Here is a 17,660-nt window from a genome sequence, read left to right on the forward strand (position 1 = left end):
GAGCTAGTCACCAGCGTGTTGTCAAGGGGGGAAGTGGGGGTGCACTCCAACAATGCAGCTTTGAATGCGCACACACACTGCCCCAGTGTCCGCGCTCATCCCTCTCTCATTGTAGAGCCTTTGTGGGTGTTCACGAGATCTTAGAGCGCTGACACATTCACACGGACATCTATCCGGCTCCTGCTGACCAACCAAACTACTAAAACACTCTCAATCATGTCCCTAGAAACAACGCCACAACAGTAGATCGACCCGTGCAGGATGGCTGTCGGGACCCCTCGGGGGAATAGTGTTGCCTGTGTAGCATCCTGCTTCTCTGATACCAGGACAGTCAGCGAGAAGTCACTACAGATGGCTTCTCGCACCGAAAATAACTTTCTCTGCCCACACTGCACCTCAGCTCAGTTTTTTGTAGCATGAAACGTACGTACCTTAGGTTGTTTCCTGTTGTATTTGTAGGGGCGATCCATCATAAACAGAAGAAACCCACGGGGAGACAGAGGGAGAAGAAATAACATGGTTAGCATTGATGAATTTTAACAGTCAGAACATGTTCAGACTGAGTGAGATGCAGCTGCACCGCTCAAAGTAGGAAACTGCCCATTGTCTGAGTCGACACAAACAGCTTTTTACCATTGAAAAACCAAAACAACTTGATATTTCTATGAAACCTCAGACCCCCTTTCTAACTGTCTACATTTCCCAAATTCCTGGTGTGACTTCTTCATTCACTCCTTCCCTCATTCATTCATTCACTCATTCATTCGCTTCCACACAGTGGTGTTTCCTGGTGGTAGGTGCCACCGCCGCTGCTGTGATTGGGTTCATAATTGGGCCAGCGGAGCGTGAGGAAGGGAAGAGATTTAGGATTCAATGTCCCACTGACTCTGTTGAGTAAATAGCTCTTATGCCCGTGGACTTAACAGAGAGGCCAGGTTGGGGAAGCCGCACTCGGCATTCACAGCTGCCGGAACTGAGGACAAAAGGGTAATATATATGGCACTAAGTTATGTAGGATTATTCTCTTAACAGGAGACGGGATTCCCCAAAGGCTGAAAAACTGTAACATTGAAGTCAGACACAAAAGCTCCAAGCAAATCTTTGCAAATCAGCTATTATAAAATACAGCACACGCATGTTGTAGTATGACGCAGCAGCATCTACAGCAGCCCGGCGCTTCTGCATCTGTCACAGTCCCGTCTTTCAGCAGTCAGCAGATCCCTCCTGCAAGGCGCCTCCTGGCACAGAGTCAGAGGTGGGCATCACCTTCACGCAATCACTTATGCCGGGCCGGCTGCTTTAGGAGGCCTGAAACACTGCACCAAAGTGTCTCACACAAACTGAGCTGAGTCACCAACAACAGCAAGCCTGGAGAACTGTTTGACAATACCTGCAGGAATATTTGTCTGCACTTACATTTTCATGTCATGCATGAAAAATGACAAAGGAAAGTAAGCTTCAAAGGAATCGTGGTCAGAAAGTACTTTTTGGCATAAGATTTATACTGACTGACTGATTATAATCGGAACAAATATTACTTTTAATTGGGACAGACTTCTGTAGCTTGATGAAAAACAATTACAAAGGAATGGTTCAAGCCAGACACCCCATCTTTAGAGGACTGGACATAATTTATGTAATCACTGTAATGGAGGGAATCATCTTCTCCATGAAATTTGGGAGAAGTCCAAATGCATATTTCCCCAAAATGCCCTTCTTTTCTTCTTTTTCATGTTTTAAATTCATCTCAAACACCCTCTGTTCTTTGTTTGTACTCCATAATTATACTGTGACATGTCAAAAAGATGGATCACTCTAAAAAAAAAAAAAAAGGTATCTAAGTAAAGATGACTGTGTGAACTGCTGCTATTATGTGATTCCAACTAAAGGAAAAAAAAAGAAGTTTGAATTATGAAGTGATTTCCTCTGAGGACTAAACCCAGCCATAACTGTGCTCGAGCTCATTATAGTCAGGGACAGAATAGACAGTTAGTGGGTAGGCGAGGAAAAAAAGAGGGCCTCGTTTTGGGTTCATACCCTGAATCTGAATCTGGGCCACTGTGACTTGGTCTTAATCATAGCAGACAAAGACTGCAGCCGGGCCCCGTCCTCTAGTCGGGGCCCTCTACGCTGCGGAGCAGAAAGGGGAAGTCCATGAGGAGCTGTGAGATAAGTGTCAGCTTTAGACAGCAGTGAGCACATGTGTTGTGACTCTCCTGACTCAGAAAAGTCAACAACCTGATATGTAAAACCCAGTTCTCACCATTATGATGGCTTGTATCGATTTTGTAAGACCCAACAGACGTACGACGCATGCGTCACTGGGTTAGGCTACTTTTAAAGTTTTAGCGACGATGGCTAAGCCTGAGCAAAGACAATGGAAGTAAAATTATCTGTTTATTTTAATTATGGATCACTAAAACTACACTATGTTTTTAAAATCTCTGAAATCAACTTTCGAATCTAATCAAATCGTGAGGTTCATGCATGTCAACTTGAAAGATTAAAAATAAATAAATACATCTGATTCTCAGTATTGCTGAAAAGTGGAGGTGTTGGAGATGAACAGAACACATGAGCGTGTTATGATAACAAATGGGCCGACAGCAGCTACAGCCCTGAGGAGAGCTTGGACAGAGACAGAGAACAGATGTAACCCTCTGGAGAACAAAAGGACAACAGACGCTGGACCGGAAAGAGAGACACACACATCAAACGTGGAGACAAAAGACGTGCAGTTATGGAATGCATGCAGTCTGGACTCTGTGGCTGCTGCAGCGGTTCGGAGGCTCTCACTCATTATGTCATACACTGTATGTACAGTTTATGCTGAACAAGACAATGGGGGGAACTGTTTCCAACTGGCTATATTTAGGATTTCAGAGAGCTGCATTTTCCTCATATGGTCTCATTAGGAATTCCTTTCATTCCCAAAATGTACTTTTTATTATACTATATGGTGGGTTTATCCATCTCCCCCATCCTCAGAAACTGGCTTATATAACCATACAAAACTTAAACTTTAATGTCATATTTGTGTTTGAAAATTTTAATTTGACAAATCATTTGACACTCTATACAGTGTTCTGGTGCCTTTCCTCACCTCCTCCCCCTCACACAATGTTAAGACCTCCCCCTCAATAAGTTAAAGTACATTAGGCTCCAGTTCTCCCACTCTGCTTTGGACATAATCTCTTTAATCTGCACAGAATTCAGCCCTTCTCAGCAATTTTGTACATTGCTTGTAGAGACCATGCAAGCTACGTCCTCTCTTTCAGTGAATCCGACGGTTGCATTTGGTCGTATAAAGCCTTCAGTATTCACACTGATGTTACAGCATTTATCACTGGTAGATATTATAAAAAAATCCTGAATTTTCCAAGGTATTACGGTTTGTTCTCAAAATTCTTGATTTGTCTGAGCCGCTTTCTAATACCCAAAGGGATGTATTTCTATCATATATGACAAAGAAAAGACATAAAAACTTCACTGTTATAAAGCTGGAACCCCAGTAAGCTTGGGAGTTTTGACTTGAAAACAGCTGCAATGCAGTAAACAATGATCACACATGATTAATTAGGTCGAGATTACTATATCTTATTTCACATCAGTCTGGTTAAGAAAGGTAGCCAGTGCCAGCTCGGTCACAAATGCTCTACAGTGCAGCTCCGGATGAATCACGCATGAAGCCCGCAGGCTGTTTTCTTAATAATCAGCGTGCATGTCAAGTCATGGCTTGAGGGCTTATTAATGGCTGTGTTATGGTTGAACAAGGGTAGGGCACAAATGTATGGCACAGAAGTGCCAGATAGCATCAGATTCCTCCCTCCTCAGAGGCAGATGCAGGCTGACGCTGCAGACATGTTGGGGGGCTGGTCCTGCAGGCCTTAATGTGTGTGTCATCAAGGGCACGCTCTGGCTCCCACGCCTCCAGCTACCTGATGCCAAGGCACCCATGAATGATTTCAACTTGGCCGAGGGAGGAAGTGGCCTGTCACACTACTATGATTTTCGAACTCTGTGCTGATCCTGTGTCATGCCAGACAGATTAGAGCGGCACATTTGGATTCTTCTTTATAAAATCCTTTTTTCTGATCACTTTTAGTATGAAGTATCCCCTTAAATTGCCATCGTTGAGGGTCAGATTCCCTCATATCACACATGAAGGGTGGCATCTTTCTGTGCCAGACCCCTGTGTGCTGGTGCCGAAAAGGAAGGTATGGCAAGTGGGAGAGCAGCAGTGGATTCCCCCCTGCGGTTACGGAGCCGGATTAAGGCCACTGGGTTATTATGCCACCGAAAACTGCGCTCTTCTAGCCCAGTAGGCAACACACCAGATTAAGGATCATCCACCCACTGAAGCATCTATCTATCCTTAAAAAAAAGGACACTCACAGAAGTATCAGAAAAACAGATTATCAGATTTTTTTATGTATTATTTCATTCACCTTACAGATTCTGGAGCAGACTGGTTCAAATTAGCTACTAAGGATGATGGAAGTGTTCTTATACTCTGAAATCACAGTTCGACAGCCCCAGAAAATGAGTTTCAAATTAAAATGAAAAGACATGCATCCAAATTTAGAAGCGCACATGCCACAGCTCCCCCATTATCCAAAGTATGACAAATATGACAGTCTCATCAGGCTTTGCAGGAGTTTCTGATGATATAAACCTGCTGCTCAAATGCAGTATGCACAACACATGGATGAGGTTGACCCCCCATTGAGATGACACTCACAGTGTCCATCAGCCCTGCATGCACACACACTTACACAAATGTTTTTTTCCTGGCACATCACCCATAGATCTAAATTCCTCTTCTTCATATTTTGCCTAAAACTATGCCTCCCCCACCCTTTTAACCTCCATTAACTGCACATATGACTCTTTCCGTGTTTGGCTGTAGACATGCTGCAGACAATTACGATTCAATAAGCTCCAGAGCCAAACACAATGTTCAGGGCTGTGTGTGTGTGTGTGTGTGTGTGTGTGTGTGTGTGTGTGTGTGTGTGTGTGTGTGTGAGAGAGAGAGAGAGAGAGAGAGAGAGTGTTGGGTTACAGCACACTGTGCTCTCACAGGCAGCAAGCTAACATTTCAGATGGTCTTCCAGTATGTTTAGAACTGAACACGCCGGTCCCCACCCACTCAAAGCAGAGGTCACCCTGCTGCGCAGAGACAGACAGACAGACAGACAGACAGACAGACAGACAGACAGACAGACAGAGAGGAGAGAGCAGGAAAATGCCAAGTGCCGAGTTGCAGCAGTAAGAGGGGGGTGGCTCTCTTCCCTGACCAATAACACTCGAGATGATTCCGAGGAGGCATGCAGGCTAATGTTACATTCTCCGGCCCGCTGTCACTTTTACTGGCACGGGTGAACTGAAAGTAAACGTGACTAGTGGTTGAAGTCAGAGGTTTACATACAAGGACGTTTAAAATTATTTAAAAAAAAAAGGTCTGAGGGAAGTTTGTCTTGCTGATGACAGAAACAGACCTGCAGGGTTGATCCAAGCTACCAAGACAGCTGTGACTTCTGCCACACAAACAAGTTATGTCAAAGAGATGTTACTGATTCCCACACCTGAGCTTGTAAATCAGATTCTAGTGTGGTGAGAAAAAAGAAAAACACAGTATCACATGTGCTTCAAGTTACAGAAATCACTTGCTGTTCATGGATATTGGCTATGGGTGCAGTAAAAAATCTTACATACAGGTATACAGGACACTGCTTAAAGGTAGCAGGGTTTTTATGGTCTAAAATATTATGTGCCATGGATCAGTTCATAAGCACACATACCGTAAATTCCGGACTATAAGCCGCTACTTTTTTCCCACGCTTTGAACCCTGCGGCCTATAATATGATGCGGCTAATCTATAGATCTTTACGGGCTAACGGCCTCCAGGGGGCGCTCTAGCAGGAAGCACAAGAGCGAGACAGACAAGTGGAAGAGATAATGCGCCGAGGAAGACGCTAGTTTGTGTTTTGACCAGTAATTTTGTGCATCATGCGCACACCCTAATCATGGAAAACACACGAAGAAATGCATATGATGCAGCTTTTAAGTTAAAGGCAATTGAACTGGCTGTCAAAGAAGGAAACAGAGCTGCTGCACGTAAGCTTGAGAGACGTTGGAGACGGCAGCGTGAAGAACTGACTCAATGCAAAAAGACGACAAAAGCTTTCAGAGGTAATTAAAGCAGATGGCCCGAACTTGAAAACGTTCTTGAAGACTGGGTGAACACACAGAGAGCAGACGTGGACACCTGCGGCTTATAGTCAGGTACGGCCTATATATGTACACATTTTTTTTTTTACTTAAAAATTAGGTGGTGCAGCTTATATTCAGGTGCGTTCTATAGTCCGGAATGTATGGTACTCCTTGATACCCGATCAAGTACCGGAACTGGTGCAGTATTTAAAACAGATGATTGTTGAGACTCATTCATAGTTTGTCAAATAATGACACTTTCGGATTTTGGCCGGTCCGACCGACCAACACAAAGTGTCATTATTTGATGACCTTGATTCAAGATCCTACTTAAGTAAAAGCCTAAAAGTATTATCATCTTATCTTATTTAAAGTGTTAAAACAGCCACTGCTGACATATATTTCATAATGAATTACATATTAATACGAACGCATCAGTGTGTTGGCAGCATTCTACAGTTGTAGCTGACGGAGGAGGAGCTACTTTTAAGTACTTTATATACAGATTGGTAGTTTAGTGCTGTGGTTCGAACAGTCAGGCTCCTCCAAAGGCTCACAAGATAAATCTGAGGGCTTGTGAGATTCTGCTGCAAAAATCTGTTTTAACTTAACGTCATTCTTTTTCAATTTTCATTTTGCATTTTTGTGAAATGTTGGATAATTTGAACAGTTATTCAAATGAAACCATGTGACGTGTTTAGAGCAACTCACAGACATCTGAATCATGAGAAGGAGAACCAGCTAGAAAACTGCTTCTTTGTAAGCGGTCACAAGCCTCAAAGCAGGCCAACTACCGATTAAGTCTTTTATTAAACACAATTATATCTGGAAAAAGTAAATAGTAACTACGCCTTTCAGATTGGATTAAACAGTTTAGTGTGTCCCTGTGTTGCAGTGAAGTCGAAGTATGGAGTATTATACTAAATAAATAAATTCACATAAAGCACAAGTACCTGGAAAGTGTAATTAAGTACAGTAATTGAGTAAATGTCCTTAGTTCCATCACTTGTCTTGGCTGATTAAGCCTTCGTGAAAAAAACTTAATCTGTCATTGTCCTAAGTCCTAAAATTAGCTTCCTCTGAAAATATTCGGGGTGTCTGGGGGATATCTCTCGTTAGGTCATCAACATAACTCCGACTGCTGTTGCTAAGCAACCGTGGTAAACATGGAGGCGAGACAGCCTCATGAGTCAAAGTTCCAATATGAATGCCAAGCTCAGGATCTCAAAAACAGCCATAATGAAGAGCACTGCCATCAGCAGCAGCACACATGATGCTCACACCGACTTCTGTGTGGAGTTTCCATAACAAATGTTAACAACAACACAACATATGATGCGGGCAGGGTCTAATTTAATCCTCCCTGGCATTTCTGACACCACAGTGACAAGCTGGGTCAGCAGGCTGTGGGCCGCAGAGAGGTATCCTGACCGCATAAAGCCTTAAATCTGGTTAGTTTCAAAGGCAACAAACAAGCCAGAGAGAAGTGAAGTTCATCAATTTGTTCAATATGGCGAGCCTTCCTCCCCAGGGGGAATCGAAGTGACACATTTACTACCAGAACACACCTCCTTTGACCCTGCCGCCTTGCTAAATGTCACTTATCTGCACACATGTGCCATGTGGCTCCTGAGGACAATAGACAGCAAGTGAGTGAGAGGCAAGAGTGAGCATGCTCACGACGTGCAGAACATGTAAATCTAATTTAATGTGAAGAGAAATATGCTGACTAGATGGTTACATTCAATATGTGCTTGAACATAATGAGATCTAATGAGCGGAATATTTCTTTGCAAACAGAGACAAGCAAGAAACTTGTTTTTTAAGCTTTTGTTAATCCTGCCTGGCTCCACTTCCCCTGAACGAGACTGAAAGTGTGTCCACAATAAGCCTGTCCCACCATGAAATTAAATTCATGTAAACACAACAAGTCGGCTTCAAAAAACATCAAAAAGGCCTCGCCTGAGAGAATCATGAAACGAGGAAAACCAGATTCATTATGGAAGAAAGTCTGAAAGAGGATTTTTACATAGGCTGCCCTCAGAATGAGAAGCCACATCTGAGATTAATGAGGCACAGGCTTGACACAGAGGGAGGACGCCATCTTTTCTCCATTCCGGATCAAGATGTAAACAAAGTCCCACCCTCTAAACAAACAGGCACCGGTCCTGGAGGGAATGCAATCGCTCCATCAGCGACACACAACACTTTCTCCCAATGACACGCATGAACACAGCTTTAAAGAGAAAAGTTGGGCTGATAATGCGTAATTTAGGCCATCTAACTCTGAGAACACATCTTACTGAATGGAAAGGTTGATTATCGGCACACAGGGAGCAACATGGAACGACAAAGAGAACATTCCTGGGGGCAGCCATTGGACAAGGCAGCATTGTGATTCAGTAAAGGCTTGTTTTGGAAACCATGATGACACTTGGTCATGTGCTAGTTGGGAGAAAGTGTGAATTGGGAGTTACCTCCAAACCTTGAACTACGAAGGAGACTGTCGTGTCTACTCGACACCTATTTGTGTCTTTGACAGCTTTGTATCATTCAGGCTAACAAACAAACAGACAGCATTAGAGTCTATCTGTAAAGGCTTAACAACACACATGTTGACCACATTGTGTTTTGTCTATGGCAGTCACCAGGGACAGATTGTAGTGCAACCAAATTTAAAGGAATAGTTCAGAATACATATGTTATGTATGAGTTACGTGAGAAGGCTTATACAACTGTACGCTAAATATGAAGTTACAACCAGCAGGTGGATAGCCTAGCTTAGCACAAACACTGGAAAAATGGGGATACAGCCAGCCTGGCTCTTCAGGGGTCGTGTGATGGACCGTTTGAGCTAAGTTAGCTCATGGATGTATTAAGCTGGATACGGAAAATGCGCACCAGAGACTTCCAGATGCTGAACCTGCTAACATCCGGTTTAGACCGCAGCAAACTAGAAAGGGAGATACAATGATTTAATAGTGTGGTCTTTGAAACTTTGTAAATGATATCCAACATATAAATTATTTTTGTTACATTTGGGCAGAGATGGGCTAGCTGTTTTCCTGTTTCCAATCTTCGTCTTTACGCTAAGCTAAGCTAAGCTATGCTAAGCTAAACAGCTGACAGCTGTAGCTTTATAGATTTATCATACAAACATGAGCATGGTATCAATCTTCTCGAATGATTAAGTACATTTCCCAGAAGTTTAGACCATATCTTTTACATCCTAGGATTCTGAATAACTTTTTGGAGCACCTACTCACCAAATGCTAGGCTTCTCTGACTGTATTAAAAAAAATATGCGTCCAGGACAATTTAAAAATATGGCGGCACAGAATAATTAGCACCCTCCGAAAAAGTTTGACGTTTTAACTGAAGCCCAATATCCGCAATATCCAAGTAAGCAAGATAACCGAGACAAGCGGAGATAAACCCAACTGAGCTGCTCTAACCATTAGTGATAAGGAAGAGATTAGAGCGGAAATTACAAGCTTAGTTACAGACACTATCAGATAAAGACATCCTTCCACTGATCATCTGCAATGCTCGCCTGCAGAGCAACGGTGGCCCGGAGGAAAAGAACACTAAAGTTAAGAGACATCCTTAGTCAAAAATGTTTTTAAAAACACACGTTTTAAGTCAGCTACAATGAGACGACCACAAAGACAGCAGCTCTCTCTGACAGAAACTAGTCTCCTGTCCGCCTCTGTAAAAAGTCAGCCGTGGTTAGCTTTTGGGTTTTCACATAACTCTGTGTATTTAAGGTGAAACACCCAGAAAAAGGGGTTTACATAAAAAAAAAAACTTTTCCAAGACTCGATGGTCCTGTATTCAATTGTTGCATGTTGACGGACGTGCTGGGGCATGATAGATGTAATACGGCCCCATTGTGTGAGTGGAAGGGTATTTTCTTGTCAGCTCCACCACTCATCCCCGGTGCAGACGGCAGCCTCAGGTATTTCTCTGCCTCTCCACCCCCACCTTCATTGTGTCTAAACCCCCGAAGGAGTCTGGCGCGTGAAAACAAAAACTGCTTTTCCCAGATTCCCATTTCAAATATACCACTCGTGCCAACTCAACACAGGCAGATGAAAGATAAGACTTAGGAAACTTAACCTGTCGCCCTCAAGTCACAATCCATGTTTCATTTTGCCCACCACTGAGATTATTGTTCGTTTTCTCATGGAAATAGGAGGGGGGGGGGGGGGGCTGTGGGTCACGAGTGTTGCTATAATGCTCAGCGGTGCAAAGAATGAGGCTTAGCGATCAAAGGAAATGCCTTATATTTCTCCCAATTCTTTAGGTGACTTGCATGTTTTTTTTATTTTTTCATGGTGCTGTGTGGTCTCTACATAACTTCATTATAAATACAGGCACAATCTGGAAAGTTTTCAGCTCCAGGTCCACCCCACGAGAGACTTCATTTCATCAGACTGAAGTCATATCTATTATCTCTAGGAATTGAGCAAAACTAGAGTAAGTCCAGTCCAAAATGTGTCTTTTTTTCTCATTGTTTCGAAATCCACAGCGCAGGGAATAACCCAGAGTTCAATTTATCTCAGATGTGTCTACACAAAAATATCTATTATTGCTGTTTCCTTTCTGAGGCTGTGCCTGAGTGTTCCCATGAGAGAAAAAAAGGTTCCCATGATCGCGGCCCTGCAGCCATATTTGGCATGCTAATACCCACTAAATCTGACACATTTCCAACACACAGGAACAGGTGTCCTCAAAACAAGGCAAAGTCTTAGCGAGCAGGGTATCCCCTTCTGCGGCTCCACAAGCAGCCCAAAGGAAAATTATATGGTTTAAGAAAAACCATGGCAGCCTAAACACATAGACCCAAAACACACACACACACAGAACTAGCACTGAAATGTTAACAACTAATTATATGGCTGGACTACACTATAGAGAAGAGATGTGACATAATAAAACCGAACTGAACCGAAACTGCTCGAGGCCGCAGTCACTTTGCAGCAACGTGAAGTCCCCCTGCAGTCAAACACATGCCTGTCATCTTTCTCCAACAGTTGAATGTTTAAGCTTCACTAAGATGAAGAATGCGCAGAGTTTGACACGAGAAGGCTGTTTTCACGTTCGTCTGCTAAACGTTTAAATATCTCTGTGACCAATGAAAATCTGATTTTAAAAGGCGGGGCTACTGGTCTAATTTGTGACATCACAAACAGTATGGAGGCCAATCCTGGTTGAATATTCAGCTTATACGAGTGTGATGTGTAAAACTTGAAGCCCCACACACACCGAGCATGGACTTCTCAGTGAAGCGGGAGATGTCATGTGTCCAGAAGTTAAATAACAACATTTGATAAAAATTTTAAGTAGATGTAACATTTTTCTTTTTAAGGAGCTTGTAGAAAGCCGAAGCATAAAAATAGCTCTTTTCCTTAAAAACATTGTTCTGATTGAGAATTGCCAATTTTACAGTGTTTGTGTGGCTGAATGTTATCAATAATATATTTTGCATATGCATATCTGGAATTCTTGATAAGGAAGCAGGAAAAGGTGCCATTTTAAAACTAGGTTGAATAGATTTTAAAAAGGACCTTTGATAAACTGTGTTGCAGTGAATTCCAGCAGAAGTTGGAAACACTGAACTCATCGTCCAGGAAAGGAATCTCTGTATGACTGATACCGACATCTACATCAGATAAGGGAACCTACCCTGAATGAAAATGTGTTTGTGTTGTGGCAGCATGGCAACAGGTAGCTCCAAATACTTATCACTTAACTGAGAAAAATCCTCCAGGAGTGGTCACCCTGAACCTCTGTACACTTCACTCACATCCTCTGACCCCTCACTCTGGACAGCTTTTCATTCTGTCGTTACGTGTCGTACCTTTCACGTATGTTCGCTTTGAGCACGATTTGTTTAATTGCCTGGAACGCCGCCATTGTGTGGCAATCTCTGCACTGATAATTGCCTTAAATACAGGTTAATGTGTGGAGCCTGGGCTGCTGCACGGGGGGGAGCCGGCTCATTACCATTTAATGCTGACTGTTGGTTTACATGGCGCAGCAGAGAAAGTGTTGCACTTTAACAAGGCTGGATGTGGGCCACGAGGAAAGCCTTGACGGTGCATTGTGTTCGCCTCACATGACTCGACTTTACTCACACTGCATCCAGAACAGAGGTTTCCATTTTTTAATAATAGTCAGAAATAACGTCGTTAGAGTGATAAATCAAAAGAAAAAAACAAACGGTCTTGCGTTTTTTCTTTCCCCTCAATGAGCATCTTTTTAGATTCATTGCCGCCTGCGGGGAATCAGGTCAGCAGTTTAATCATGTGTGACACCAACAGCAGAGGAGAGCGAACAACTCGGGCGCAAAAAAAGTGAAAAAATTTGAGTGAAACACAGCATTTCTGATTGCTGCGAGCAGGCACGATATCTGAATGACTTCCCAAGCACACAGCCATCATAAGCCTGCATGTTGTGTGGCTCCAGATGACTTGTCAGATCACAAGCCAGCAAGAAACTGCAGCTTTTTCTTTTTTTTTTTTTTTTTTTGCTGACCTTCACTCTGCAGGCAAGACAGCAAGAGGCACTAGAGGATGCTTTCGCTGTCCTTTGGTTGCGAAAGAAAGGCGTAAAGTGCGCAACATCCTGTCATTTCTCAAAGACACCAAATGAAAGTTCAATTAGTTCAGACTCTAAAGATTTACGGCGTCACCCTGAGGCTTGACATTCATCCGTTCCATCTAATAAACCAACCACCTCTTTTGCCCTTCAACATCACATATGCAGGGGTAATACATCATGTGCACATGTATTATTGTGCTACGGTGGTTAGTGTTGGAAAGTTCACATGAATGACATAACATAATATCACGTCGCAGGCGGGCGGGTGACAGACATGACGTCCTCAGCAGCACTGATGCATTTAAAATGTGAAGGAATAGTTTGTATTCAAGTGCAGAAGTGTGTCGTGTGGGAACTTCACCCTAATCGCTGTCTGTCAGGCTCATGCTGCCTTATGTTCTGATGTGTTTTCTGACATCTGAGCTCCAGACATGCGATTCCAGGATGCTAACCTTGGATTGTCACTGTTGCTCTATCACAAACCAGAGAGGGGATGAAGTTGTTGGGTGCAGTCTGCATTATTTCTTAATTTTTTCTTAAGAGACATTTCCAAAACACCCACAGCCCCCATGAGTGCGCTGCTGAGACATTTCCCCTTTTAACTCACCATAATAAGGCAAAAGATGCCTCAGCTACAGCATTCTCACTCCATCTTAATGCTTGCTACAGTGTTTGCATACACACACACTTTGTTGGCTGTGTTTTCAGCTTTGTTTACCTGCTCTCTCCTTTTCCATTGGAAGGTGGTGGGTGCAGGACTGTCTGGTTGTCCTCCATGTCCACGACACATTTTGTATTCAGTTCAATTTCTGCAGAGAGGAAGTTTGTTGGGAGAGTGAAGCTCAGTGCGGGGGTGTGAAAAGTAAAAACACAACTAATGAAAAAAAAAATCCCGACTTTCTTCAAAACTGTGAGGCTGCTCAAGGTTGACTCCGGGCTCGTATAACACAAGCTGGGAGCAGCAATGGCGAAGAAATCAAAAAGTTTATGATAACGTAGCATGAATCCGAGCAAGACACAGGAAAATGCGAGTTGTGCACACAGAAAATCATGGCTGTAGAGACACACTTACCCCTGCGGTTCATGGGCCGGACTCTCACCGCAACTTTTACCTTTGTATCCGACATTTTTTGTCCACTTTTTTTTTTCTTCCTCTCCCACCCCTGCTGTCTGTGCGCCGAGCTATCGATGTATAGTCTGTGAGTCCCCGACGAGAAGCCGCCGGATCTCTGCCCCGAACGACGGACTTTAGTTAAACAACCCCGATCGAGTCCACACCTCGAGGAGAAGACACGGGAATATGTTCATTTTTTTCCTTTTTCTTCCTCCTTTATATCCATCCGGGTTCGCTTTTAGTGCAAATCCAGCACTGTGCTCCAGCCCCAGACAGCATCCCCACCGCCATCTTCCACTGGGAGCACGACTGCTATCCTCTGGCAGACTAGAGACGGCTGTGCCAGAGAGGGGGAGAGGGTTTACTCAGCGCGCCGCTAGTCGGGGGGGAAATAACCCCGGTGGAGGAGAGAAGAGAGTGTGTCTGACAACATGGTCAACATGCACACATGAGTGTCGTTTAAAAAAACACAATAATGAGCACAAGGTTTTTTTAAAAAAGAAAAAAAAAAAGAGAGAGGGAGTGTAAACTCTGTCTCTCTGTAAGTCTGTCTCTCTTGACACACACACTTTTAATTGTTTTAGCTATTGTTTATGTTTTCAATAATCAAAATGAAATTTATAAAAGGCCAAGATATTATTAAACACTTGTGTTATGTTGTACAGCAGACCGGGCCGGAGACATGGTTTCGGGAACACTGAGGGCAGGAGTCCAAGTGTCCCTCACCTCCCTCCTTGATATTTCTATTTATATGTTTGTATAAATCACACATATTTTAGAAAATATTCCCATTTTTCTTTCCTCACCCAAAACTGTTCCTGTTTATTTGTTTATTACACACACACACACACACACACACACACACACACTCACCGTGACCTTTGCGGACCTTCAAAAATGCATAATGTGCGACTGTCGATTGTGTGGTGTGAACTGCTCTCAGTGAATGAATACAACAAACACATATATGATTCACTTTTACGTGTACTTTTGATAGTTAAATACATTTGATATCAGACACTTTAAGACTTTTACTTAAGTACTATTCCTACTTTTGACTTTCACTTTTTACAGAAGACCCCATGACGATGAAGTTATTTCTGTTTGTCCGACTTGTCATCACAGGTTTACGGCCTCATTGACATGAACTGTGAGCAGTTAAACCAAGAGTGATTTTTATTGTCCCCCTTCCATTGTTTAGCCCCAAAAGTTGAAACTATCCAGTATAGAAAAAAAAAAAAAAAAAAAAAAACAGAAAAAAAGTATTTTATTTATTATTTACCAGGAATCCCATTGACAATCAGTTCTCAGCCAAGGTAGCAGCCATACAAAATAACAAGATAGTGAAAAACATGAGATGCAACAATCACAATACAGAATAACATGTATTCAAATCACTTCAATCATTCTTCTGTTTATTGTGATGAAGATGATTTTAATGTAACACATATATTTTATTCATATATTTTTTCTGAACCCCTTTAATCTTCTCGTGACCCCTCAGATTATTCTTGGGACCCACTGGTTGGGAAACCAGCTATGTTTTAATAAATAACACAATTTTATTATTAAAAGCTGGGACATTGACAATATACAAAAAACATTAGTCTGACATTATTGCACAACATATATTCTGTCTTAATTCTTCACATACATTGATTTCATAATGTGCAAAACAAAGCATACAGTAACCTAAACCACATCTTGTGTTATAGTCATAATTATTAGTTTCAGTGTCAAAGTGTCAATGGTATTATCTGACTCTATAATATGATAAACTACATTTCAAACAGGCTATTCTAGTCCTTTTCTTACTGAGCTATATGACGGGCCCAGTATCAGATTTAGCAGAATACATCTTCACTGTATGATCTCCGCTGTCCAGAACAATCAGCGTGTTGTTCAGTGACACCAGTCCAGCTGGGTGGATGAGGTGGTCTCCCACCAGAGGAGTCAAGGCCGGTCCATTCTGGAGCTTCCCCAAACTCCAAATCATCCCCTGATCGGAGTCGATCACGATCACATCTCCATCTCTGTCGAATGCAACGCCGGACATGTTCAGCCTCACTGAGGACTGCAGGGAGAGGCTGAAACTGTCCGTCTCATAAAGGAGGTGGAAGTCTTTTGAAAACACTCTCAGCCTGGTGCGTTGGTGCCTGTGTGGTGGAAGTTGGTCATCGGGTAAATGCTCCATCACTGCAGTGTTCCCAGTCACCTGACAGCAGGTCACTGCTTTTGGACTCTGCAGGTCTGAAATGGCTGTCTGATGCTCCAGGATGAGGCCGCGAGTGTAGTCCACTTTTACGTGGGACAGGGTGCCGGCCTGGACGTCTGAGACCAGGATGTGCCCACCGCTGTCTGTGTCCACACCCCAGGGCATGTGGAAGGAGTCTTTGACTGTCAACACATGGTTTCCCCTGGAAGTGAAAACCTTCACAGCTTTATCTCCTGCATCCGTCACCACCATGTAACCACAGGGAGTCACCGCCACATCCACTGGATAACAGATCTCCCCACTGCCACGTCCTCTTTGTCCAAAACTGTGCAGCTCCTTGCCCTGTGGACTGAATACCACCACCCTCTTCTCTCCATCATGCACCACCACTATCGTCCCTGCGGACCCCAAAACAGCTATCCCAGTGGGGTTGATGAGAGTCCCCCATCCACCAAAAACTGCACAGAGGTGCAGAGCTGTGGATGTCAGACCTGCAGCCAAGCCAAAGCTTCTCTTGGCCCTGTTTGGAGGAGCAGAGGATGTGGGACTCCAATGGAACAGCAGCTCCTGCAGGTCACTAAGAACCTGGCAGTGGGAGGTGCTGTCAACGCTGCACAGCTGCCGACAGAACGGGCACTCCAGCTTCCTCAGGAGAGGGTGGGACAGGGCCGTGATGCATTCCAGACAGAGTACATGGCCACAGGAAAGGTTCTGTGGTCTGCGCTCCCTCTGCTGAGTGCTGAACTTCTCGAAGCAGACTTTACACTCCAGCAAGTTGATCTGGATCTCTTTCAGAATCCCAACAGGACTCTTCGGGGAGCCAGGACTCTTGGCCATGACCGGAATATCCTGATGATTTTTGAAACCTACTGAGGCTGTTCAGTCAGCCGACACAGGCTGCAGGAGTTTCAGGAAACCAATAAAAAGAAAGACCCCTGATTTGAAGAGATGATAGCGAGAATGATGAAGAGGATATGAAGGCAGAGCACTGCAACATTTTTGTCAACACACTCATGTCCTGTGCTCTAGGCCCAACAGGTCACGTGACATTTTTTCTCAACATTGAGGCTCTCTGCTGCCCTCGTCTGGAAATCGACGTACACACAAGCTGGGGAGGTTACTTGGTTAAATCCCCTGTCATGTTTTAAAAACAGACAGCGGAAGTAAATAGCATTAAAACAAATTTGCTTACTTTATATGTATTAAAATAGAAACGTGTCACAATGGTGTGCCTGAGCACTCACATGTGACAGCTGCAGGTAACTCTGTAGATGTATCTCTGCTACCACTGTTCATGTTTAGGACTACATGGCATTGCTGTTCTATTCGCAGGGACATCGACGGTACCTTCAAATACGTCTTGTTATAGGTCAGCACGAGGCAGCTATTTCAGTCTGAGTTTCATGGTGTGCAGAGCGAGTGAAATCTGATCCCAGACAGGCTGTGCTTGAGTCAGCCAATCCGGCACTCCTTTGCTGCAGCACGGCGCTCTTGAGGGGTCAAGCAAGGTT

The 17,660-nt window shown here is 43.5% G+C and overlaps 2 protein-coding genes across 8 annotated transcripts in view; both read right to left on the bottom strand.

Annotated features, from left to right (window-relative positions):
* The window catches only part of kif13a (kinesin family member 13A), a 44,012-nt gene extending 29,708 nt beyond the window's left edge, over positions 1 to 14,304 (bottom strand). For 5 of the 7 annotated variants that reach the window (XM_030393534.1, XM_030393532.1, XM_030393536.1 and 2 more), the window contains exons 1-3: positions 13,893 to 14,304; positions 13,539 to 13,629; positions 432 to 444 (exon numbers count right to left, since the gene is read on the bottom strand). In XM_030393534.1, coding sequence (XP_030249394.1) covers positions 432 to 444; positions 13,539 to 13,629; positions 13,893 to 13,947 — 159 coding nt within the window. In that variant the 5' untranslated portion in view covers positions 13,948 to 14,304. The remainder of the gene's footprint in view (positions 1 to 431; positions 445 to 13,538; positions 13,630 to 13,892) is intronic. The other 2 variants (XM_030393537.1, XM_030393535.1) reach the window with 1 other exon arrangement.
* An 879-nt stretch (positions 14,305 to 15,183) lies between these two features.
* On the bottom strand, positions 15,184 to 17,210 carry LOC115566833 (E3 ubiquitin-protein ligase NHLRC1). Its single transcript, XM_030392853.1, has one exon. The coding sequence runs from the start codon at positions 16,984 to 16,986 to the stop codon at positions 15,754 to 15,756; it is 1,233 nt and encodes a 410-aa protein (XP_030248713.1). The 5' UTR covers positions 16,987 to 17,210; the 3' UTR covers positions 15,184 to 15,753.
* Positions 17,211 to 17,660: the final 450 nt, after the last annotated feature.

The sequence above is a fragment of the Sparus aurata genome, chromosome 17 (assembly GCF_900880675.1).
Source record: "Sparus aurata chromosome 17, fSpaAur1.1, whole genome shotgun sequence".
In the NCBI taxonomy this organism is placed as follows: domain Eukaryota; kingdom Metazoa; phylum Chordata; class Actinopteri; order Spariformes; family Sparidae; genus Sparus; species Sparus aurata.

What these genes read in the sequence shown, in the direction of transcription:
- LOC115566833 (XM_030392853.1), bottom strand. Translation starts at nt 16,986, where the DNA reads ATGGCCAAGAGTCCTGGCTCCCCGAAGAGTCCTGTTGGGATTCTGAAA.